Genomic DNA, 26384 nt, shown 5'->3' with positions numbered 1-26384 from the left:
TGGTAGCTGGAAGCTTACAAAAAAATTTTAAACATCAAATATAAAGTTTTTTGGAGGTGACAGACCAAAAATGTAATCATAGCAGCTGCAAGCTTGCGTAACACAATCCAATAAGTAGTAACCGCAACGGGTTTGCTAGCGAGGAATCCCGTTTCTGGTATCCCCTTCTTCCTGGCAGTTACAACTGTGGAAAACAATATACATTTTGTGAATATGTCAACAAAAAATAAGTTTATAAGAACCATTGTTTCTTGAAATAAAACTATATATTTGATGTCTCAGTGAGAAAGGCAGGTTGTAAATAACGTAAGCAAATAATAAATTACCCTGTGTACTGTATCAGATTCTCTGCTTGTTTTCAGTTTTTGCAGTATATACCCTATTGTATCTATTTGAATGTCCCAGCCAACCAACATGTTGGTTTTAACTGGGTAATCTGCCTTGTGTCTCAGTGAGAAAGACGGATTATAGATAACAACAACGGCAAAAAAAATTTTGTAACTTATGAACGGGCCCTGAGATCATAGAGGAGGAGCCAACTACATAGCTGCTTCCCAATTTGTGGACTCCATGGGCTTACAAATCAGTTGCCTTGCATGGTGGTGAAGAGTGCCTTCAAGTCATAGCTGATTTACGGCAACCCCTGGTGGGGTTTTCATGGCAAGAGACTAACAGAGGTGGTTTGCCATTGCCTGGCTCTGCAACCCTGGTCTTTGTTGGAGGTCTCCCATCCAATTAGTAAGCAAGGCTGATCCTGCTTAGCTTCTGAGATCTGGTTAAATCAGGTTCACCTGGGCTATCCAGGACATACTGCTGCTTTTTAATATGGAATTTCGGAAGCACTGTAATAGTGCGATAGGGGATGAAGCAGACATGCTGTAGTTTCTCCCTTATTGTTGGGCTGGATAACATCAAAAGGAACCTGATCATGGGTCCTGGGTCTAAATTCAGTCAGTCCGTAGCATGAAGTAGCCTACGCATTTGGAGAAAAGGCGCACGCCTCTTACCACAAAAACAAACCTGCGGCCTTGACTACATGATCAAATCTGAGCATATCAACATGTCAAAATGTTACTAGGCAACATTTCACTGACTTTCTGATGATAAATTCTTATCTTCAGAAATTGCGATCACGTTTTGCCACTTGAAAACAGGGGAAATTCTACAGAAGCCAGGATGATAAACAAGCTATGAGGATGGATTTGTGTTAGCTTAGGAATGAAAAATCTGTTAGAACACGCCAAGCAAACATGTAGCCAAATAGTATTTAAAACCCAAATATTCCAAGGATGATAATTTATTGCACCACTGTGACCTGGATGCTCTACTTCGTATGGGTAGAAGTGGCTGCTCTGTTTATGAAGTGTCTGGTCACATACTTAAATAATGGCTTGTGGGTAAATATTTCACCACCCTTGAATTATTGTCTTAGACAACATTCATTATCAGGATTTCACATTTTTGCACAAAACACCCAGTGTTTGGGTTGCTGTAGTCAGAAAAAGTCTCTTAGTCATAGACTCACGATTTTGAACCGGGCGGAAGTGATGTGATGCTGCCACGGGCAGGTTCCATCAGAGATCTACCTGTATAAAGAAGCAACCTAAGCAGGTGTACTCAGAAGTAAGTCCCATTGTGTTCAGTAGGGGTTACTCCCAGGAAAATTTTTGTAATTTTTTTGTAAGATTTTTGTAAGATTTCAGCCTAAAAGACAATGACCGCAGCTCTCCTGGGAAAAAACATCAGTGCACAAAGTAACGGGAAAAGAGGTTTTGTAGGACGCACCAACACAAGACATGAACTGAGGAAGTGAGACGGTGGTTGCTGCCTCCTCCAATCAGCACACCAGTATGTCACTCATTCACAAGACATGGCGATACTGTGAACACATCTCTAATCGAACTAGAACCAGGGGTGGCGCCAGGGTTTCTGGCGCCTGTGGTTGCCCCTTCGTGCACGCGGAGTGCATGCGCCCCCCCCAGACTGCGTGATGACATCACTGCGTGTGACATCATTGTGCAGCAAGCTGGCCCTATTGGCCGGCGGGTGGCTGGGACAGCGCACAGAGGCTGCCCGTGCTCCCAGTTGGGCATGGCGGGTGGCTGGGGAGGTTCCGTATGCCGCCCCGGACGCCTGCCACGCCTGGCCCATGGCTGCTGTGCCTGGCCGGGGGTGCATGTTGGCGGCAGCGGTGGCGCGGGGCTGGCCTGCTGCAGCAGCTGCAGGCCAGGCACACCAGCTCCTTGGCTTGTGTCCCCGCCTTCGGCACCCCTTCCGGCGCCCCCTTCAGCACCTCAGTGCTCGAGGCGGGAGCCGGACCTGCCTCAATGGGCGTGCCAGCCCTGACTAGAACTGCCAGGCCTCCTACCAGCATGCACACACCCTTAGCTTGTCTTTGGATCTAGCTTATTCCAGAGTCCCTGAGAGGACCACAGCCCTTATTGCTGAATCCTGTGTGGCAAAGCTTCTGGAAAGCTGCTTGAAGTCAGTGCTGGCATGAAGCAGGCTGCCATAAAGCACACTGCTATAAAATTCTGTAAACCTGCACACCACCATCCCACTCCCCAAAGTCAGGCATGAATGACAAAGATTTGGCTGTGTTCTTCAGAGAGCTTTGACACAGCACATTCCATTCATTTTAAGGAAGCGTATGTCACATATTGAGAACACGCTGATGGTTTAATATGTTTAGCCCTCAGTGACATATGCCTGGTATTTTGGTCACACTGCTGCCATATGATAAGCAAAGAAATCACTATCTTTTTCTTGCACAGAGATGGTGACAGATGCTTCCTTAATGGCCAGAAGCTCAACATCCTTACCCTCTATGGGCCAAGCTACAAGTGATGAATGACACTTGAACGGCAAGGGAACATACTCACATGCATTCCTCCTGTTCACTTGCGTTCCACTTGCGCTCCAAGTGCAACAGGGAGGAATATATGTGAGTCTGTTCACTTGCCGTTCAAGTGTCATTCGTCACTTGTAGCTTGGCCCTAAGACTGGGAATTAAGTTATTCTGTAGAGCTTTGGAAGAAGTTTGAGTTTGGACCCAAACTGGAATGTTTTTGGATTGCTGATATTATTTTTAGATTGATGGTTTTAATAAATGGTAAGCTGCAGTACTGAAGCCCAAGCTCTGCTCATGACCTGAGTTCGATCCTGGTGGAAGCTGGGTTCAGGTAGCTGGCTCAAGGTTGACTCAGCCTTCCATCCTTCCAAGGTCAGTAAAATGAGTACCCAGTTTCCTGGGGGTAAAGTGTAGATGACTGGGGAAGGCAATGGCAAACCACCCCGTAACAAAAGTCTGCCAAGAAAACAATGTGATGCGAAGTTCCCCCATAGGTCAGTAATGGCTCGGTGCTTGCACAAGGGACTACCTTTACCTTTACCTGTATTTATTGCATCTGTATTTCTCTCGTTATTTCCTGCTTTGTCAGGAGAAAGGGGGCTTATAAATATTTTAAATAAATGAAAAGAATGGCTGAATTTAGCCAAAGAGAGAAAGCTGTTCTGAGTTAGAGGGCTGACTATGAGTCTCTGTACACAAGATATCTTAGAGTCTCTCTACACGACACGCCTTGGCGTGTGTTCGTCAAGTGTAGGGAGACGCAATGTTAGCTGGGAAGTGTAGTTTAAAAAGATAGAGTCAACAGAGATCACTTCTCAGAGGGACTGTTAATTTCATACTCGCCTCCCCGAAGGCTCTGCCAATTTTACCTCTCCAGTCTAAAACTGTGTGGAATTGCAACCAGAGGGCAGCAAGGAATGGAAACGGGCTGGAGCTGCCTTCCAGAGCCAGACTTGGACCTGGAGAGGCTATAATGGCCGGAAATTTCCCTTCTGGCATTTCACTGCCCCTTCACACAGCTCCAGTGTATAGCCAAGCCTTGCTGCAGGCTCTGTATTTTTAAACTACCCTTTTCAGGGGTAGTTGCATCTCCCAACACATGTTCTTCACATGTCAGATGTCTTGTGTAGAGAGACTCTTACACCGAGACACTCAAGTGAAAGATCTTACACTGGTTCTCCCATTGTGGATACACATGCACTGCTAGGGAGAAAGAGCACGCTTGAATGTAAGACCACACAGAAAGTAAGTCGCTTGAGCATCCCTGTGTAAGATGCCTTGTGTAGCGAGACTCTTACATAAGGTTTCTGATGAGCAGAAGCAGTTTTAGGTCCCTGGACTTATGCACCTTTAGAACTTGCATTGGCTGCTAAGGTACCTACTTGTTTCTCCCTCGTTCTACCTGTGTATTTTGGAAGCATATAGACATACTCAGTACTCCATCCCTGCTAACAGCAGCAACTTTGGAACTCTCCCGTCACAGCCACTCTCCTTTTCAAAGATCCAGAGGAGTTAGCCGTGTTAGTCTGTAGTAGCAAAATCAAAAAGAGTCCAGTAGCACCTTTAAGACTAACCAATTTTATTATAGCATAAGCTTTCGAGAATCAAGTTCTCTTCATCAGATGCCTGATCAAAACTGGGTTTTGATCAGTTTTGATCAGGCATCTGATGAAGAGAACTTGATTCTCGAAAGCTTCTCCTTTTCAAAGGCACTTGAGAGCAATCCTAACTAGTATGTCTACTTTAAAAAGGCTCATTTTATGCAATGGGGCTTACTCCCAGGAAAGTGTTCTTAGGATTGCAGGCTCGATCTGCTGCAATTCGCAGGTGATCACATTTAGGAAATCTTCAGCTAAGGTGCCGTCAAGAGCTGCCAAAGGAACCCTGCTCAAAGTTTTCCTCTGGATCCTCCCCTTACTCCATCAGCTTAAGCCCAAACATCCTACGAAAACAAATCACATGACTGGTCTGTTTGCCTAGAGCTTTTGAGGGGGTTTGAATGACAGGCATCTTTTAAGGAGGGGAGGGAGAGATCTGGCAGTTATTTTATTTCGATTTTAAACATTTTTAATCTATTACTGCAAGTTGCCTTGAAGCACAAAGAAAAGTGGGGAAATTTGTTTAAAATGAATAATAAATGACTTGCCCATCTCTAGCGCTCTTCAAAGTGACAGGGCCCTCAGAATTTTGTTTGTCTAGTCTTCCCTTCTCAACTCCCTGTTGCTCCAACCGTCTGTTTTCTTAGCAAGGATTGAACCCGGAACGGCCTGCCTGAAGAGGTCAGGAAAGCTCCTGCTCTCCTGGCTTTCCGCAAATTATGCAAAACTGAATTATTCAGGAGGACTTTTTAACACAGGTAATAGGACTGTGCTGTAAGGAAATGGTCCAGAGAGATATATTGGAAAGGGATAAGGACTGTAGATGATATTACTATGTACTGTCTGTTGCTCTAAGTACACTCCTACTGGATAGTTCCACATTGTTTGATACATCATCATGTCATTTTGTCTGTTTTGCTCCAGCATTGGTTTCAGCTCTGTATTGGATTTCTGCTTCTTTTCAAATTTCTGCATTCCTTACCCCGGGTCCCCAACGTTTTTGAGCCTGTGGGCACATTTGTAACTCTGACAGAGTGTGGTGGGTGTGGCAACAAAACGACTACCACAAAATGGCTGCTGCAGGAGACGGAGCCAGTTACAAAATGGCTGCTACAGCTTACCTTCAGTCACACAGTGAAGATCTTTGTGCGGTGGAAGTGGCTTCTGCCAAAGCAATGTTTTTGAAAACCTGCCCAGCTAATCAAATATTCAATGGCTGATCAGAAGCCCTGCTGGGAAAAAAACCTCCACCTGCCCCACTCACTTTCAAAAACACTTGGTGGGCTCCAGGAAAGGTGTGGGCAGGCACAATTGTGCCCACGGGTGCTGTGTTGGGGACCCCCATCTTACTCTGTTGTATTGTTTATTGAACGTCCCAGCCATTGATTATATTGACCAACATAGTGTAATCTGCCTTGAGGCTCAGTGAGAAAGGCAGACTATAAATAAATATGCTCTGCCTCTGAGCCATGGCCCCTCCCCAGCTTCTTTGGCCACATTCTTATTATCATCTCAAATCTCTCACACTTGGGCGAGTTCAATCATGACTTTCACAAAGCTGTTAATTACTTGGAAATAAGATTTGCCAAATGTAAACACTGAGCAAACAAACCCAGAGGCTTCTGATTCAGGGCAAATAGAAAACGAGGAACAACAAAGGCTTCAGAAAAGAAGCAACAAGAAAGATGCTAGGAAAGGCAGTGAGCAGACTGAGCACATTTCATGCCTTTAACCGCGATACAAAAATCTGATTGGCACTAGCCATTCTTGGAGCAATAACACTTATAGCAATTCAATTACCAGAATGAGTCTGTTAGCACTATGGCAGGATTTGAGTCCAGTGGCACCTTAGAGACCAACAAAATGTTCAGGGTACAAGCTTTCCAGAGTCAAACCTTTAGCTTATACCCTGAAATCTTGTGGGTCTCTTAAGGTGCCACTGGACTCAAATCCTGTTGTTCTACTGCAGATCAAGAGGGCTACCTTACCTGAAACTGTTAGCACTATGTTGATCTCATCCAGGGCTAGGGTTCCCATCCCCCCGCTCGGAGCGGGGGATCTCCCGATCCCACCCTCCCTCCCCCATGCCCGCTTACCTGGCCGGCGGGGGGCGCACTCCCTGGGGCGCCCCCTCCCCAGGTGGCGTGGCGCACCCTGGGGTGCAGGGCGTGCTCCCACACTGTGAGAGCAGGTGGTGGCAGAGAGAAAGCAGGCGACATTTGCAAGATCACGCCGCTCTCACTGCTGCTGCTGCCGCCCACTTTCTCGCCACCGCCGTCATCGCCGCTCTGCAGCCAGTGCCGGCAGGGTCTAAGGGATGCAGTGGCAGCGGCAGCAAGAGAGTGAGCTGCGGTGGCCACTGCCTGCTTTCTCGTCTGCAGCACCCCTTGTCGCTGCCAGCGCGGGCAGCACAGGGGCAGCGGCGGCGAGAGAGCGAGCTGCGGTGGCCACAGCCTGCTCTCTCACGCTGCTGCCGTCGTACCTCTTGTCCCTATCGGAGTGGGCAGCACAGGGGCAGCAGCGGCCGCAGTGCAAGAGAGAGCTCTTTTGCCGCCGCCGCTGCCCATGTGCTGCCAGCGCCGGCCGGGACAAGGGGCACGGCGGCGGCGGCAGCGAGACACAGTGAGCTGCCTGCTCTCTCTGCCCTTCCTCCCTGCGTGATGACGTCAGAAGTAACGTCATCACACACAGCGGGAGCGGGAGCGCGTGCTAGGATAGGCCCCCATGAGGTAGAAGCCAGCGCCCCAGTCTCCCGCTGGGAGACTTGAGGTACCTGGCAACCCTATCCAGGGCTCATTTCAAGGGGGAATGCACAGAGGTCACATGTCAGGTGGCCCCGCCCACCCGACTCTCGGCCATTTTGGGCCCATTTCGGCCTGGATCGGGGCTGAAACAGCCTGGATCAGGCCTCTGATGGGTGATGGCTCACTCTCCCGCTCATCAGTGGCCCAATCCTGACCATATTGGGCCCCTTTTCAGCCGTTTTCAGCCCGTTTTTGCCATTTTGGGCCCAATTTCGGCCCTGAATGGCCAGGATTGGGTCCAAAACAGCCAGAATATGTGATGTCAGGAGGTGTGGCATATGCTAATGAGTTATGCTGATGAGTTCTTCCAGCTCTTTTTCTACGAAATAACCCCTGATCTCATCACATTTTTACTTAATAAGAGAGCAGTATGTGAGCTCTTGATTTCTGGTTGGCTACATGCAATTCAGAGATACAAGCTTGTTTGTTTTTTAAAGTATTCCAGGCCCTGTTATAAACACATATTTTTAAGGTCACCAGGTCTAGAGCTTGGGAAAAGTCTAGTGGCATCAAAAAATTTTCCTGCAGAGCTACAGGAAAGCCTCTAGAGTATATGAAGTGTGTGTTCTGAGCATATGCTTTCAACTAACTATACTTTTTACTGCATCTGGTTCTTGGAACATTAGAAGCCGATCAACAGCTAAAATGAAGGGCGTCATTTTGTCACCAACAATAGGTTTCTTGTGGAATGGTAAGTGAATTGGTTTATCTGCATCCTTTCTTTAAAACAGTATTTTTCTATTTATCTCAAACAAAATATTGTTTTCAATTGGGTCGACAAAATTGTTAGCCAAATGAACACAATCTGGGTCTATTTCAGCATAATGGTTACCAACATGATAAGGCATCTGTGAATAGCTCTATTACAAGCACCACCATTATAAATCAGGAAAGAACTCTTGGAAAACAGATGTTAAGAAAGCTGGTAACTAACAGATTGCAACTGGAGCCAGTTTTGCCCTACATTTTGTTTCAGCAAAAGAAGCCACTTTGCTAGTAACTTTAATGAGTACACAGAAATATTGCCTTCTCTTTTTCTGTCAGCTCATAACAATTATACATTGTTCAACTTTTTACAGTCAACAAGGCACAATGCATCAGACACATGTGAAACATCGAACTGTGGTATGGAGAATATTATGAAGAGATCTGTATGTAAGAGTGTAATTTGAGATAATACATGACGTTTCCCAAACGAACAGATTGGACATCATGCAGAACCCCTGTTTGTTTTACCTGGGCTAATTTGTAAAAGCAGGATTTAGCTCCCAGACAGTCACTCAAATCCTTGTATGAAGAAGGAGAGCTGTGCATGGACCGTGCCACTGCCACGCAGGTTCCCTCTTTTCCAGGCTGGAACATGAGAAAAAGGCAGGCTCAACTGGGAGAAAGGACTGCAATGAAAGGAGAGTGCTAAGGCAGCTAACTCAAGGGACATCTCTCAAGGAAAGGCTCTGGGAATAGAGAAAAAGAGGACCAAGCAACAGAAAGCAACACCAGTAGAGTGGCTTCCTAGGTGAGGTGGGGCCAGTAGACAGGCTTCAATCCTAGGGAAGGGGCTGCAGACTCAAAGAGGCAGCACTGTTTAGCTGTGTGTGAAAGAGAATAAACAAGGGCTCATGGCATCTGATGATAAGGGTGGGCAAAGGGGGGAACACTGCGTGATGAGTGCCTCTGCCCCCTGAGGTGCTGTTGAGCTGAAGTGTGACACCTGGTTTGCCTCAACAAACGTTGCTTTCTCTCTGTAGCCAGGGAGGATGTCTCTAAGAGTGAAAACACACGAGACGAATTTCACATGAAGAGCACTTGATTGGTCCTGCAAGCATTCCTGGAAATGGTAGTCTTACCACCCCATCCAAGCAACTGGAGGAAAACCAAGTGAAGTGGATTTTATAATAATAATAATAATATTCAATTTATATACCACCCTACAGGACAACTTAATGCCCACACAGAGCGGTTTACAAAGTATGCCATTATTATCCTCACACCAAAACACCCTGTGAGGTGGGTGGGGCTGAGAGAGCTCCAGAGAGCCGTGACTAGCCCAAGGTCACCCAGCTGGCTTCAAGTGGAGGAGTGGGGAATCAAACCCAGTTCTCCAGATTAGAGTCCCGCGCTCTTAACCACTACACCAAACTGGCTCGCAAAGGACAGCTGTTCAACTGGAGAGATTATCTTTCAAAGAGATTCTCTCAAAGAGAAACTGGAGAGGTTGATTCTCTTTCAAAAATCCAATCAGCTGGTTTTCCTTCAGGAGCTCAGAGACGGGACGAGGGGGGCGGGGCTGGTGTAACAGGACTCTGCCAGAAGGAGGGACTGGGTTTCTCGCTTGCTCGCAAAACACCTTGGCTTTTTTCCTTCCTCTTGTTCCCCACCCCACCCTCCACACCCATCCCAAGCTCTCAGAGGATTTTTGAAAGAGTGTGTGTATGTGAAAGTCCCTCCAGTTGTGATTCTCCCCAGCTGAGAATCACATTGAGCAGCTGAGGTTTTTTTTAACTTCAATTCCCAGGAATCCTTGCAAGATCCAACACTTGCCTGTGCGTTTCATGCGTTTTGACTCTAAGGAATAAGCCACAATTTAAGCCAGGGTGTTTGCGTTTGTGCACCATGCATAGTTAAGACTACCTGGGCCGTTTTTACACTGGTTACTAACCATGCAAAACTCCTGGAATGACGTGCCTTCCTGGCACGATTTCCCATCATATCTCCGGTTATCGTGGGAAATTGCACCAGGAAGGAACGTCGTTCTGGGAGTTTTGCGCGATGGGGTAAGCAGTGTGAAAACAGCTCTGGAGAGCCATCATTGCTGGACTAGGATCTAGGAGAACCAGGCTGTAATCCCTCCTCTGCCACGGAAGCTCGCTGGTGACCTTGAGCAAAACTACCTCAGAGAGGAGCTATGAGAATAAAATTAAGAATGGGAGAATGCTGTAAGTTGCTTTTGGTCCCCAGTGGTAAGATCGAATGAACAAGTCTCAGATGCTGCTTTGAGTTCGTAACTTGACAGACCCTAAGCCTTCAGACAATCAAAATAAGCATTTAATAAAACTGTGGTTTCATGCAAGGTATGAACTTGAAACTAAAAGCAGCAGAATAAAAAAGGCAAACATTCTTGCAACGTCAGAATCTGTATATTGCCCTTGAGCAACACACACAGAGGAAAAGAGAGGCAGGCAGGAGTACAGGCTCCACAGACCTTTTGCTCCCGTGCAGATAGGCCACAACCTCTTCCTCCCCTGACTAGGTTGCTTGCTGCCTCCTACTGAGAGTCTGTCTACACGAGACATCTTACACGAGGACGCTCCAGTGAAGGGAGACGCGATGTTAGCCAGGAAGCATAGTTTAAAAAGACAGAGCTGAAGGCTTTGTCAATTTCATCTCTCTACAGGAAGGCAGTTCAAAAAGACAGAGCTGGCAGAGATTGCTCCTCAGAGGGTTCCCTTTCCAGGAGGCAAAGACGAAATGAACAAATCCTCTGAGGAGTGATCTCTGCCAGCTCTGTCTTTTTAAACTGCCTTCCTGTAGAAAGATGAAATTGACAGCACCTTCAGCTCTCTTTTTAAACTTTGCTTCCCAGCTAACATTGCCTCTCCCTTCACTTGAGTGTCCTCGTGCAAGATGTCTCATACAGAGAGACTCTGAGTCAGATCTTTGTCTATCAACGTCAGCATTGATTATTCTGACTGGCAGTGGCTCTCCAAGGTCTCAGGCAGAGGTCTTCCACACCCCCTGCCAAGCAGAGATGCTGGGGATTGAACCATGGGCCTTCTGTAGCAGAAACTCTACCACAGAGCCATGGCTAGCCTCAGTCCGTAGTTGTGGTTATTTGGTATAATATAGAAGCTTGTAGTCATATACACAAGGATGGACTATTTCTGCTACACCTGCTTCAAATAATTTATTTTTTATTTTGTTTGCTTCATTTAGAGCCTTCCTTTCTCACTCAAGGTGGATTACAAAATATGGAAAAAAGCCATTCGATCAAACAACGAGGACTCCAATAGACAGTGCAGCAGGACTAGGATTACAGAATTGGAAAACGATGCAAACAAAACACTGTCCAAGGCATGACAATGCCGTAATGCAGGAGGAGTACAAAGGTAAATGCAGTAAAAGGAAGGCAAGAAATACAATAAACGTTGCAATAATATGCTCCTTACCCTTATAAAAGCCATCTTCTGAGCTGTTCTGTTATACGGAGAGCCAGTTTGATGTAGTGGTTAAGTGGCGGGACTCTAATCTGGAGAACCAGGTTTGATTCCCCACTCCTCCATTTAAAGCCTGCTGGGAGACCCTGGGTCAGTCACAGCTCTTCCAGAGCTCTCTCAGACCCACCCACCTCACAGGGTGATTGTTGCGGGATAATAACAACATATTTTGTAAACTGCTCTGAGTGGCTGTTAAGTTGTCCTGAATGGCAGTATATAAATTGAATGTTGTTATTATAGTTATACCACAGTTCTAAACTCTATGAAAATGCCTTCTTGAAGAGGCCTGAATACGCTTTGATTTATGAAGTACCATGTTCTGTAATGCATGAGAAATACTCTTTGTGCATTATTTTTTTAAACTAGCACTGTACTTGGTATAGAGTGCCCTCAAGTCATAGCTGATTTATGGCAACCCCTGGTGGGTTTTTCATGGCAAGAGACTAACAGAGGTGGTTTACCATCGCCTGCCTCTGCAACCTTCATCTTCATTGGAGGTCTCCCATTTAATTACTAATCAAGGCCGACCCTGCTTAGCTTTTGAGATCTGATGAGATCAGGCTCACCTGGGCTATCTAGGAGTGATTCCGCACAGGTTGGATAATGCACTTCCAATCCTCTTTACAGATCATTTGGAACAGATTTTTTGTGTGCGGAACAAAAAATCCACCTCAAACGATTGATAAAGTGCATTGAAAGTGCATTATCCAACGTGAGCGGAATCAGCCTAGGTCAGGGCAGCACTATTCTTACATAGTGGGAAAAGTAGACATTTTGAGAAACCAAATCCAACATCCCCTGCCCATTTATACTTATTCCATCAAATAACAGTATGTCGTCTAATATCCAGAAACATTTGTTATATTTAATTTTAATAACGTATGGTAATTTTATTGTATTTGAAACAAAATACTAAATGCCCGATATTAAACATGGTTTATAATGTGCAGCTATTTTAAAGTGTACAGTTACTATAGTCATTTTAAAGTGCTTTAAATGTGGGTTTCTCCATTCATTCAGGTCTATAACTCAAGAGGCAATCAACAAAAGTCTAAAGGCTTAGCAAATATTTGATATGGCTTAGGGTTATAGCAAGATGGATTCATTTTATAGACTACAAACACCCGAGTTGGAAGGAATAGACAGCCAGGGGCAGTGGGGGACGGAGGAAGAGAGAGTAACATTTTTATTGCATATTTTCCAGCAAGTCCTTTCAAAAGGAAGTACAACTATTTCAATTTTAAATGCATTTTTTTAGTGTCATAAACCCACCTAGGTTTGCCAGCCTTCAAGTGGTGGTAGGAGATCTCTGGGAATTACAACTGATCTCCAGGCCAGATCAGTTCCTGTGGAGAAAATGGCTGCTTCGGACAGTGGGCTTTGGTATTATAACTTGCTGATGTCCCTCCTCTCGTCAAACTCTGCCCTATCCAGGCTCCACCCCCCAAAATCTCCAGTAATTTCCCAACTTGGAGCTGGCAACCCTGTTACCCACCCTTGCTACATGGCCTGTTCCCTTTATGTCATCTGCCTTCTCAGCTGAATAATCAGTTTGTGCAAAGCTCTGCTATATGCTCACGCGACCGTAATTTAATCTGCAAAATGAAGTGCAAAGAACTTCGCTGCACTTATTTTAATGCAATTCCTATCAAGCTCTTCAAACTCTCTTAAAAATAAGGCATCATTGATTAATCCATAATTGCTCTGCAGTGAAAAACCAAGCAGTTCATTCGTTTACCATTTATAGATCACCAAGCAGAATGTTCTATTGGACCAGCAGGCAAAGTGGCAACCCAAAACTCTGGCCAAAGCTTGTTGGCAGGCTGGGGGCAGGGGGGAGTCCTTCCTGAGAAAGGGCCTGTCATGGCTGAAGCAGCAAGTCGACTGCTGATGCTTCAGAACAAGCTTGGTTCTTCACCGCCCAAGGATTCGTTGTCCTGAATGTACTTGAGAATGTCCACCTCTCCCATGCTTTGAACCTTCACTCCTGCGGGCTTTTCCTTGTGGGCTGTTGATACTGGAACTTTTGAATTAGTTGTTGGCTTCTTCCGTACTGCTGGTTTAGGAGGCACTTGAGGCTTTGGCTTGAGTTTTGGTTTTGCTCTTAAGTTCCACATTTTCTCAAAGTCCTCTTCCACTCTATGAGGAAGGGGGAAGTCAATTAAAAGGCGAGGTCGATAGTATTTCTATTGGGTACCTCTATCAGAGCCAAATTACAGGTAAAGGCAGCAGACCCAAGTCTTCCTGATACATTTATAGGCTGAACTTCTGCTGTTGCATCCATGGTGGCTTAAAATTCAAAATAAGGCCTACCGTATAATACGAGCAATGCAAAAGGAAGAGGGGACAGAAAGAGGGAGCAATAAAATTCAGGTACCGACTCTTAAGATAGTTTATAAACTGTCCAAAATGACAAGGCAGACTTGCAAAAGCAGTTCTGGGAGAGGAAGAGGTGGGGGGGGGAACGTGGCCTCTGATTTTTTACATGTGTGAATCTATCCATATCACAAATATAATGGAGGGACAAGGGTGGTATTTAAAGGACAAGAAGTCTGGTAGTGCTTGCCTTTCTCCCAGCCACCACTTCTTTACTAATTCTAGTCTGTATGCCAATAATGGAAGTCCGCCCAACCACAGAAAAATCATCTGGGAGCAAAGAGGTGGCAGAGTGGAGGGGATGTTCCTTTTATGTTTTCATTTTACTCCCCCTTTGTAGGCAATTGGAGCAAACATCTTTTAAAGGCAGCTCTTCCACTATGAAATGGCAAAACCACAGAAGCCACCAGGCTATCCACAGCTTTAGAAGTGATTCCTACATGCTTATTCATGCAAGTTCATGTAAGATAAAACAGTTCCTATCTATAAAACAAGCTTAAGTGCCTATTACCTTCAGATCTTTGATGGGATACAGTCAAGCTGATTTAACACAAGTGCTACTGGCAATAGCTTTTATGTTTTTCGCTCATGTGTGGGCAGAAATGTTTGGAAGGCATATGAACTAGCAACCTTGATGAATCTAAGGATCTACGGGTGTGGTCTATCAAAATATCAGTCTATCGCACTAATTTCCCATGCAGGCAAAGTGATGCTCAAAATTATACAGCAAAGGCTCTTGCCATATATGGAACGAGAAATGACAGATGTTCAAGCTGGATTCAGAAAAGGAAGAGGCACCAGAGATCACATTGCAAATTTACGATGGCTAATGGAACATACCAGGGAATTTCAGAAGAAAATCAGTCTGTGTTTTATAGATTACAGCAAAGCTTTTGACAGTGTGGATCATGAAAAGTTACGGAGTGTTAAAAGAAATGGGGGTGCCAAAACATCTGGTTGTTTTGATGTGCAACATGTACTCTGAGCAAGAGGCTACTTTCAGGACAGAATATGGGGAAACAGAACGGTTTCCAGTTGGCAAAGGTGTCAGATAAGGATGCCTATTATCTCCCTACCTGTTCAACCTCTATGCAGAATATATCATAAGAAAAGCTGAATTAGATCAAGAAGTAGGTGGAGTGAAAACGGGTGGAAGGAACATTAACAATTTGAGATATGCAGATGACACCACATTGCTGGCAGAAAATAGCGAAGACTTCAAATGACTACTGATGAAAGTTAAAGGAGAAAGCACCAAAGCAGGGCTGTTTCCACACTACTTACCTTCATCCAAAACGCTGCGGAACGTCGCAAAAAACCCACAGAAGATAGCGTCTTCTTGTGCGAGTTTTGCGTGATGTCACGCAAAAGAGAGATCTCTGTCTTTTGGTGCTACACCTCTGAAGATGCCAGCCACAGCTGCTGGCGAAACGTCAGGAACTACAATGCCAAGACCACGGCAATACAGCCCGGAAAACCCACAACAAATCTGTTAATGCTAAGACATTTTAGAGGTCTCTCATTCATAGGATCGCCATAGTTCGTAGGCGACTTGATGGCACATAACACATACATGGGTCTGGTCTATGCCTGGTCAATTTCCTAAGGGCATCCAATGAGTTTGTAACCAGACTTACTGCTTTGGGCGGGGGTGGTATTTGTGCTGAAATGCAGGGTAAAAACGTTTCAATCAATAAATGACAGAAGAAAGACTGGATGTATATGAAATAAATAAAGGTCTTCAGAGCAACAATGGTGCCAAGAATGCCATATGCCCACATTATCAAAGAAGACAAAAACTATTTGAGTAATGCCCCAAACAGCTGATTCCTGCACATGAATTTTAAGTGTTTGCCTCATGATTTTATAGCATTTCGCTTTCAGTAAAGGAAACGTGAATTGCTGTGATGCCTATTTACTCTAGCAGTCATAACCACGATCCATCTCTTTGAGCACCTACTAGTTTAAAAATCATGTATTTATAGAATACTACAAGTTGAGAACAATTTAACAAGGCAGACGTTTGCAGGTCTGCTGACTCCTTCCGAATGCTGTATATATGTAGAATTACACTCTTGGCACTTAGCCTATACACAAAGTAAATGGTTCCTATTATATGACCCACTGATTTTGTATCTGCATTATACTGCATGCCCAAAGTTGCCTTTATTGTTTTTACTGAGTTTTCTAAGGACTGATTGTTTCATAATGACACACGGAAAGGAACCATCTATTTGTTCCATCCATGGGCAAGAGACGCTGGGAATGTCTGAGATGTTGCACTCATGGTTCAACACAGTGGATCAGAGCTACTGTTTTTCCGAGAAGGGAAAATAATAATCCAATGTGTGATAGTAAAAAAGAGCAAGAGTCCAGTAGCACCTATAAAACTAACAAAATTTGTGGTAGGGTATGAGCTTTCGTGAGTCACAGCTCACTTCTTCACAAGCAATTCACAAGTGGGAGAAAAATAGGATGTGAGACTGAGGACGAGGCAGAAGCCTACATGTTTTTTTGCTACCATGATGTACTCTAACTGGAACCAATTCCTTTGGGGGAAGGTACAGGCTCTTCTTCATTTGGAGCCTTCAAGCAGAAATTGGACTACCATTTGTCCTAGATGTTCCAGCTTTGGACGTTCTACATTGTACAGGGGAATGTTCTAGATCACTACACCAGGTAAGTGTTCACCTCTAGGATTCTAGGATTCTAAATGGGCATATATTGTATATGGGCATATGTGATATGTGCACATAGGTGAACAAGGTCTGAAAATCATCATACATGTGGCACTCAACGGTGGCATTTGGAGAATGTTTGTGAGAGGTAGTGTAGTGCAGTGGTTAGAGTGCCAGATGAGGCCTGGAAGACCTAGGTTTGGATCCCCATTCTGCCATGGATGCTGATTGGGTGACCTTGGGTCAGTCACTCTGTCTCAGCCTAAATTACCTCACAGAACAGTGGTAATGAGGACAGAGGAGGGAAGAATGTTGCTGTAAGCTGCTTTGGGTGAGAAAAGCTGGCATAAAGAACTAAATAATTTTTATATAAAGCCTGAAGAATCATTAAGAAAGCCACTGAAACAACTCAGGGCCTAGCCAGACATGATATTTTACTCAGGTCCAATGACCAATTACTCCTAGCTGCTGCGCGTGTCTGTTGTCGCAGTGGAACATGTTCGGAGGCAGGAGGGTGAAGTGCTGCTTCCACAGAGCATGCCCTCCTCCATCACTGTCGGAGACATCCTCCCATCATCCATTTCTCTTCTCCACCTCAGGGTGAGCAGTCAGGACTCTACCACCATGCCACACTTTGTTGGGTTGGGCTGAGACAAGTAAAGAAGGGAGGGGGGAGTAAGGGAAAGAAGGAAATAGGAGGTCAGGCTTCTTACCCCTTAAGGTTGTCCGACAGAACAATGGAAGAAAAGGAGGAAGATGACCAGAAGGCGGCCATGACAGCCGTGTAGGATGAGGCACTCGGAGAAGGCTACAGTGGCAAACAGCAGCAGTTCTCTCTCTTGACTCCTAACTGAGGGTGCGCTCCATGGCAGCAAGAAGTCTAACCAGAGGGACATAGCTTGTAAGTGTACGTAAGTAAAATGTCGTGTCTAACTTAGGTCTTCTGGCAATCATGGAACAAAGAAGCAACTTTTTTTTTTTGGCAAACAATTGTACCATTAGCGTGCCTAGCAACAACTACATTCTATGGACAGCCAAGAAAACAAATCAGCATAGCAACGATCTTTACCCATTTGGAAAGAAAACGTGTATCCTTCTTGTTTATAAGGTCACGGAGCGAAGAAATCCACAGGCTATTTTTTGTTCCTTTAAACACTTTACATTCAGTTTCAAAAGGACACACTCTGTTTTGAAATTCTTGTCAAAATACTATAATTTTCTAACCGCAGCCGAGTGTTAATAGAAAAATATTTATGCCTTCTAAATGATAGGAATGGTAGATGGGTACCATGCCAATTCCAAGAATAAGAATACACAATAGGTACGGTGACGTGAAACAGCAATTAACTATAGGAAAAGAAATATGATTTTACCGATTCTGTATAGCCATATGTAAACGTTCAAAAATAAAACCCTCTTACTTATTGGAACAAAATGGTCAAAACATATACACGTGGTAGAAAACTAAAGCACATAGTTTGCCCCCCATCAAAAGCAGTTTTTTAAAAAACCCACACCTGTGATGAGAAAACAACAATGGATCTCCCATAGGGATCAGGGGAAAGACAGTTTTGTGTAGTGGTTAAGAGCGCGGGACACTAATCTGGAGAGCCGGGTTTGATTCCCCACTCCTCCACTTGAAGCCAGCTGGGTGACCTTGGGCTAGTCACAGCTCTCTGGAGCTCTCTCAACCCCACCCACCTCACAGGGTGTTTTGTTGTGGGGATGATAACAACATTCTTTGTAAACCGCTCTGAGTGGGCATTAAGTTGTCCTGAAAGGCGGTATATAAATCGAATGTTGTTGTTGTTGTTATAAAATGTAATAAATGCATATGTGGAATCAAATCATTAGCAACAACTTTTCTAAATGAAAGATCTTTGCAAATGAGTCCCGAATTCACAGCCTGCCAGCCTCTGTTCCCCCCAGCATGTCATATGGCCTGGGGGAGGAAACTGGGCTGAAGCTAAGTGATCCAGTGTGATGTGGTTAGAGTGATTACCCTGGGATCTGGGAGACCGGGCCTCCAATCCCAACTACCTCATGAAGTGACTGCGGGTCCAACAGTGTCGCTTAGCCTAACTTACTAACAGAGTTGCTGTGAGGGAAAAAACATAGGAAGAGCCTTCAAATTTGTCACTGCTGGTTATTTTAATGGTTATTCTTTGATGTTTTTATGATGGACTGCATTTTATTATTGTTACCTGCCTTGGGTCCCAGTTTTCAAATAAATACATGAATATGTCCATACTCCATGCTAAGTTCCTTGGAGGAAAGGCAAGGCCAAAATTACTACTAGACAGGCTTCAGTCTCACACTCCTTTCAACCCTGATCCTACAAGATGGCACTCAGTTCTGACTGTCATCCCCTCATCTATGCTAGAGAGCCAGTGTAATGTACTAGTTAGCGTCAGACTACGATATGGACTCTGCCATGGAAGCTGTCTGGGTGATCTTGGGTCAGTCACCACCTCTCAGCCTAATGTACTTCACAAGGAAGAGATCAGTGAAAGCCGTTGTGAGTCCCCACTGGGGAGAAAGGCAGGGTATAAATGAAGTAAATCAATAAATAATAAAGTAGCATAGATATCCTATGCTTTATTCAGTCTGGATTTCTGAAAATGCAAAGACAGCCAAAGAGACTGAAAGAAGGAAAAACAGAGGAGCACGTCAGTGGCCAGATGGAATCAACCAAAGCTGTGTCATTGGCCTGTGATCAAACCATGAACGGTCAGTCTGACTATCTGATGCTTTCATCCACAGTACTGGGGAAAAAAACCTCTGCTGATTTTTTAATTTTTCTTTTCATTTTATAAATCATGTTTAAACTCGTCCTCTGTGTGCCTCCACCTCATGGCTTTTGTAGGGCTAGACACCATGGCAACAAGCAAGAAAGCAAGTTAAGCACGGATATCGGTAAAGAGGTCATCATGGAAAAATTTCTGTTCAAGTTTCTGGCTTGGAATCTTATCCTGATTTTTTTTAAAAAAATTTAAAATTGCAAACATAGAGAAAAGCAAACAAAAAGAACTGCAGTTGTAAAAATTCTGCTCTGAAAAAGCAAACACAGAATTATAGAATTGGAAGGTATCTCTAGGGTCATCTAGTCCAACTCCCTGCACAGTGCAGGAAATTCACAAATACCTCCCCTCCCCCCCAAGTAAAAGAGTAGAAAACCCATTTGATTGTAGCCACAAAGTAAACGTTCCTCTCAGCCATCTGCTTATGCTGTACCAGGAGCATCACAAATTCCAAGGACTCAACTTCACCATGTGGTGACTAATAGATGGTGCATGGAGGGGCCCAGTTCAGACTGAGGTCATGGTCCAGGAAAAAGGGTACATCATCTTCACCCTGTTCAAACCCCCTTCTCCACAGCTGCTCCGGGGATGTTCTTCCCTCACACAGAAAGTTCTGCATGGTTGTGTTTACAAGTTAAATTAAGGAAATAGCAAGGAAGGAACCATTCAGGACCCCAGGGGAGGGCCCATGGTTCAGTGGCAGGTGAGGTAAAAGATATTAACCTCAGACCATGGAGAGTTGCTGCCAGTCAGAGCGGACAATACTGCTCTGACTCAACATGAAGCAGCTTCTTGTGTTCACTACTACAATCACCACCTGCCTGGGCCACGATTTGAATGGGGGCCCTCCACAGTTGCTATGGTAAAAAATATCACGCAAGAAATCCTGACCACGGATCTCTTGCATCAGGTATGGTTTGGCCCAAAGGCATTTCTCCCTGCACCTTCTTAACTGAGGCAAGCTTTCCTCCCACTGAGCGGAAAGGTAAGATCTCAAATAGAACGAATGGACTATTTTTGCCTGGCTGATTTTATACAACGTTTCTATGGACTTCCAGGTTAAATGACAAAGTTTCAAGGCCGATACATTAAAAACCACATGAATAAATTAATGCAAAAAAGCAGCTATGCATACCCTCGCCACGAAAGGTGGCGTCTTGGTTTGGGATATGATCTGGGTTTGGCCCACTTTGTTCCTTATATCTGCCATGGTTCTTAAGAGAAGGTCTGAGACTTGAAACATGAAGATCTAGAAAGCTTTGTCAAGTTAGACCAAATTTCTGCACTTGACCCCGATGGATGTCTAAGGGATATCTATCTGGAGGCATCTTTCTCATCTTTGATGCACCAGGCAATGTTTGTCCTTTTAGTTGTTTTTTCCCTCTCCTCCCAGGCCTGCTCTGGCAGCAACCTCCCGTCCTGCCCTTCAGTTCCTATAGCCACCTGCCTGCCTGCCTATCAGCTGCTCTTCTAGCCTGGGAGCTGGAGAAGGTAAATCTTGTGGTGTTTTGCCCCCTTTGTGAGACCTAGATTATACTGCCTCCCCGCCTTCATTAGTGTTCCCTTAGATTTTTGCTGAATAAAACACACACAAAAATATTTACGTGGCAAATCGTTACAATTTTCCTTACCTCCTCATTGTTTGCATTTTTTAAAAAAAGTAAGTGCACCCAACTGCGTGATCCAGTTCTCAAACTTTTGCAAGATTCCTTCTTATCACGAGAATCCAGCCATCATATTTCTGCTGGGTGTCACCAAGGCGACGAAAATCATGTCAAACTCTCACGAGAAGGAGGAATCTTACAAGAGCACAGGAAGCCCTTCAGGACACGCGTGGCATGCCAAACTGTTTTGGAAGGGAGATGGGGCAGTGAAGAAGCAGGGGGAGTTATTTCTCCAGCTCTCAAATAGAGGCCGTGGTGGTGGCAGCAGTGAGGAAAAAAGGGGCAGTGGCTACTGCTGCCGCCGCCATCCTTTCTAGAGGGCCTGCTCTTTTGGTTTTCATGGGGATTTTTTACAGCTGTTTTTATCTTTTATTGTGAGCTGCCTTGAATGCCCACTAAGACGTTCACCTTTTTTTAAAAAAAATCACACAATCAAATCAATAAAGCCTCCAGCAGTCAGTAACACTGACCACCCATAAGGCAGCAAGAATCTGGCTTGCTTTGACGGACAGTTGTTTTGAAACAGGCTCCTTGGTGACCTCATTAACTCTGCATAGGCAGAACTGTGTTGCTAAGAAGACTGTTAAGGAAGTCAATCGATTCCATATGAGCAAAGAAATCTCCAATATCGAGTCTCAACGTATTTCATTTTAGCAGGACCTATGTATGGGACACTCAAAATAGGTATGCGAGAGTTCTCTGTTCCTCTCAGGAGGACAGGTTTAGGGCAATTTCAGGTAAGCAATCCTTATCTTTCCGCTGGCTCACTCGCTTTCTTTTTGCCCAGAAGTTCCTTTCTGAGACCATCTTGCTCTCCTCTCAGATCCATTGCTATCAGGTGCTTTTAGCAGTAAATCTTAGGTGCTGCCATTTTCTCCATGTTGTTGTCTGTGATATAATGGTTAGAATGCGGGACCAGAGCTGTTTCCACATGTCTTACCTGCCTGCGGAACATCACGTGAAAGACCCGGAAGACAGCGTCTTCTCGCACGAAATCGCACCAAGAAGACGCACAAAACTCCTGGATAACAGCGTCTTCCTGGTGCGATGTTCCACAGGCAGGTAAGATGTGTGGAAACGGCCCAGGACTTGAGACAGCCTGGTTCAAATCCCTACTCAGCCATAGAGTTACCAGGTCCCTCGGGTGTGAAAACAGGGGGCGTGGGATGGGGTCAGGGGAGCTGACAGGAGGACTTTCCTCATCCCCAAAAATTAGATTGGGGCCTGATTTTTACAAAATCAGCCCTGCATGCGACCTGCTGCTTCCACATTATGCTGGGATGCATTATGCATTTCCAGCACGACATGGAAGTGTTCCAGAGCACAAGGGAGTGTGGTATGGGGTTTCCTAGCCCCATTCCTGTGCCTTTCCCCCCTGCTAGCCAGGTAAGAGGTGACCAAGGGTGGAGGCTGGGAGCGGGGGATCCCCTGTCCCCACTGGAGGATTGGTGACCCTACTCAGCCATGAAACTCGCAGATTAACCAAACTCTCTCAACCTACCCTGCCTCATTGGGTTGTTGCAAAAATAAAACGTAGGTGGGGAGAATTACGTGCACCATTCTGAACTTCTCAGAGGAAAGGCAGGATAACAAATATAGCAGATTGACAGAAAAATGACAGTCCTGATTGTGCACAGCTAAAGACATAGTAAACCTGAATTATGCTGTAGGATGAAATTATGGTGAAAAGGTTCACACAGCTCTCCCCTCTGCCTTGCCAGACATCAAAATACCAAATTAGCTACTATTCTTTTCCCTTCAGCTAACCTTCCACTGTCTATCTTCTTTTGCTCTTTCCTTCTGCCAACAAGACTGAAAGATGTACTTTTAATTGATTGAGCAGCTCGGACGGTGCTTTCAGCAGCTTAGCAGCACTGTTAATTGATGTACTCTTCAGACTTTAAATCCTGACACAGCATTCTCTGGAATAATTATACTGAGCTTCGTCTAATCAAAACACAGTATTTGTCACACTATCCAGACACAATTTAGATTAACGAGCTATCAAAGGCTGATCCTATTAATATTGCACCAAACCTGAATATTTATGGAGAAGGAATAAATCAGAAATGGAACGGCTGCAGCAAATTAATCTGGCTTGGAACGGTTAATAGAGCCATAAAGGAACGGGGTTGGATCCAGCCGAATATTCACTGCACTGCAGTCCCCGCCCCACATGACTTTACACCAAGAAGGTCCCATTATTCCCAACACAGCCTTTTTGGGTGGTCAAAGGGGACCCCTCCTTCCTTTTTCATCAGCAGTACAGCTGGCTGGACCCAACGCAGGGACATCATTTGATTTCTCTATACTAAATAAAGCCTCCTGATGGCTGTTCCCCCACTTAAGGCCTTTTTCATTCATTGGGGCTCCTACATGAAGAGCAGAGGGGTGCACCTTGTTGGAGATTTTCAGGAACCTCTGCGAGGCTTGTTTCTTTGCCAGGGCTTTTGATGGAGTATAAACAGGGGGCATCTTTTAGAGGGGAGGAGGTATTTGGGTTTTTAAAAATTTTTATTTGGTCTTAATGATTATCTGTAAGCTGCCTTGAGCCAAGAGGAAAGGCGGGGAACAAACTTTTTAATTAATAAAGAAAGCTGTACTTGATGGCTGGCAGCTGAATTTCTCAACTAGGTGCTCTGAAAATGCCGTGTTTGAAATGATAAGAGAGGACTTCAAAGTTCTGTCTGGGGAGTTAGGATGAGTGATGTGCCAATGGCAACATGTGAATCATCAGGTGTTGTTAACAGTAATCAACATGCTTATGTGATTCAGAAAGTAGTCAACTTGCAGGAAATTACTGGTTGGCTCCAGCAATCTTTTCATACAAAGACAGTTCTCTCTCTCTCTCTCTCTCTCTCTCTCTCTCTCTCTCTCTCTCTCTCTCTCTCTCGTTCCATTTCTCCCCAGCAGTTCTTGCTGATTCTAGGCAAGTTGATTCCCGTGGATGTGGGACCTGTGTGGATTAAGAGCAATATGGGTTTGGGGGCTGCTAGTACCCTTCCTCCCCCTTCTGTCAGTGCATCTCCTTTGACAAAAGAGGCAAGAAAAGGTGATTTTGTCCTCTTTCTCCTCCCCACTGCAGCTCAGCAACCTGCGGGGCCTTGTGGATACCACGACCTGGGGAATCAGCTTTCCCAGGATCAGAAAGGACGGGTAGGGGAAGGGGAACAAGGGAAAGCTCTGCAATTGTCAGTACCTCCGATGTATGGATGTGAAAGTTGGACAGTGAAGAAAGCGGATGGGAAGAAAATTGATTCATTTGAAATGTGGTCCTGGAGGAGAGTTCTGCGGATACCCTGAACAGCCAAAAAGACAAATAAGTGGGTTCTAGATCAAATCAAGCCTGAATTCTCCCTAGAAGCTAAAATGACAAAACAGAGGCTATTGTGCTTTGGTCACATCATGAGAAGACAAGACTCTCCGGAAAAGTCAATAATGCTAGGAAAAATAGAAGGCAGTAGGAAAAGAGGAAGACCTAAAACGAGATGGCTTGACTCAATAAAAGAAGCCACGTCCTCCAGTTTGCAGTATCTGAGTAAGTCTGTTAATGATAGGCTGTTTTGGAGGTCTTTCATTCATAGGGCTGCCCTAGGTCAGAGGCGACTTGATGGCATATAACACACACACACACTCAGATAGACCACTGGGAACAACCCTTAATCTAAGGCATTTTAAGATGAAAACAAAGATCTGAATTGACCAGTCTAAAGAATCTGAATTATCATGAACTTTTAAAGAATGTACCTTTATCCAAATCAGTCTATTCTGTCTTCTGAAAGTGTTTGTCCCTCCCCAAATTCCTGCACAGCAGATCTCCAGTTCCACCAGCAGTAAAGTCTATAAGTACAACTGTTTCACTGGATCACAGTTGGCAGGAATCTCTTGGAGGGGAAATGTGACCTATTCCCTTCTTTAATAACCAAGATTATGTGGCTGTGTCTCATAATTCTGAGGACTTACATATTTGGACACATTTTGAAAAGAACTTAGTGCAGCAGTAAGAATGATGGTGAATGAAAGCTTTATGCTTTTAAACATACTGGTCTCAATCTAGTTCCCATTGTGTATAGTTATGCATGACTATTTAGTTTTTTTTTTTAATACTCCTATCCAGCTTTTCTCCTAAAACAAGACCATGGCTGATTCCGCACACATTGGATAATGCACTTTCAATGCACTTTATCAATCGTTTGAGGTGGATTTTTTGTTCCGCACATGAAAAAATCCGTTCCAAATGATCTATAAAGAGGATTGGAAGTGCATTATCCAACATGTGCAGAATCAGCCCTAGAGTAGCTTACTAAAAAGTAAACTGACAGACTGTAACAAGTCAGTCATTTAAAACACCACATAACCACTATTGCCTTCTAGACCTGGAAAACGCGCACTACAGTCAAACACTACAGTTAAAGACAATAACTATGGCAATTTTTCATTTGGTGGGTTGACCAGTGGACAAGATTCTGCAAATTACATTTTAAGTTACATCCAAATGAGTTTGTGGCAGAGGTGATACCTGAAGTGGGGACCCGAGGGATCAGAGATTGCCAATTCACTGGATGCAGTATTTCAAGACAGTCATCTTTCACTGAACTGGATAGATGGCACAGCTGTTCCTAACCAATATCAGCACACAAAGATGTGGCTCACAAGATCATATTTGTTTCCTTAAAACATTAACAGGAGCAGAAGCCCCTCAGCTTCACTTCTAAGAGCCGAAACAGACGAGACGAGTTCCCTCAATTCAACCTGGGTTGAATTGCCTCAAGGTTTGACGGGAAATGTAGGCATTTCTCCTTCCCGTCGCTCAGAGGAGGAGGGGGGAGGAGGAGAGCTCCTCTCACCCGGCCGCCGCCGTTCCCAAGTGCGAGGGACTCGAGGAGCCTGGAAAGTGGCGGGGGGATGCTCTTAGGCTGGGGCGCAGTGGCGGCGGCGCTCTTGCACAGGGTTTTTCCTAATGCAAGTGACAGCTGATTTGTTCTTTTATTTAGTGGTTGGGCTGAAAATCAGTACTCTGCTGGTTCAAATCCCTCTACTGCCATGAGCTCAGCAGGTGGCCTCGGGTCAGCCACATCTCCCAACCCCAGCTGTATTGTGGGGATAATAATAACACTGATTTTGTTCATTTCTCTGAGTAGGCACTTTATCTATTATTATTATATTCCCCCGTCCCCCCTCCCATTATTTCCTGTGCTTTCCGTTTATTGTCATCTCTTGTCTGGGTACCTTTCTATTGCTTCACCATCATCACAAATGCCAATATCTCTTGCATTCATCGTAACTGGAGTCTACATATGTTTACTCAGAGGCAAGTCAAGTGTGTGCAGGATAGCCTTTGTGAAAGGACAGTATACAGCACAATGAAGCTAAAAGCAGTGATACCGAGTCCCTTCTT

The 26384-nt window shown here is 44.8% G+C and overlaps 1 protein-coding gene and 1 long non-coding RNA gene across 3 annotated transcripts in view; one reads left to right on the top strand and one right to left on the bottom strand.

Annotated features, from left to right (window-relative positions):
- Positions 1 to 8191: 8191 nt before the first annotated feature.
- LOC129326258 (uncharacterized) lies at positions 8192 to 14490 on the top strand. Its single transcript, XR_008596693.1, has 3 exons — positions 8192 to 8769; positions 11187 to 11359; positions 14184 to 14490. It is a non-coding gene; the product is annotated as an uncharacterized LOC129326258 (long non-coding RNA).
- The window catches only part of HS1BP3 (HCLS1 binding protein 3), a 53294-nt gene continuing 38057 nt past the window's right edge, over positions 11148 to 26384 (bottom strand). Inside the window, exon 7 of one of the 2 annotated variants that reach the window (XM_054974412.1) lies at positions 11148 to 13606. In XM_054974412.1, coding sequence (XP_054830387.1) covers positions 13363 to 13606 — 244 coding nt within the window. In that variant the 3' untranslated portion in view covers positions 11148 to 13362. Of the gene's footprint in view, positions 13607 to 16937; positions 17169 to 26384 lie in introns of those variants that run through there. The other variant, XM_054974417.1, reaches the window with a different exon arrangement.

Source organism: Eublepharis macularius, chromosome 1, assembly GCF_028583425.1.
Source record: "Eublepharis macularius isolate TG4126 chromosome 1, MPM_Emac_v1.0, whole genome shotgun sequence".
NCBI lineage: Eukaryota > Metazoa > Chordata > Lepidosauria > Squamata > Eublepharidae > Eublepharis > Eublepharis macularius.
The sequence above is the reverse complement of the archived record's forward strand: the minus strand, read 5'-3'. Positions and strand labels throughout refer to the sequence as shown.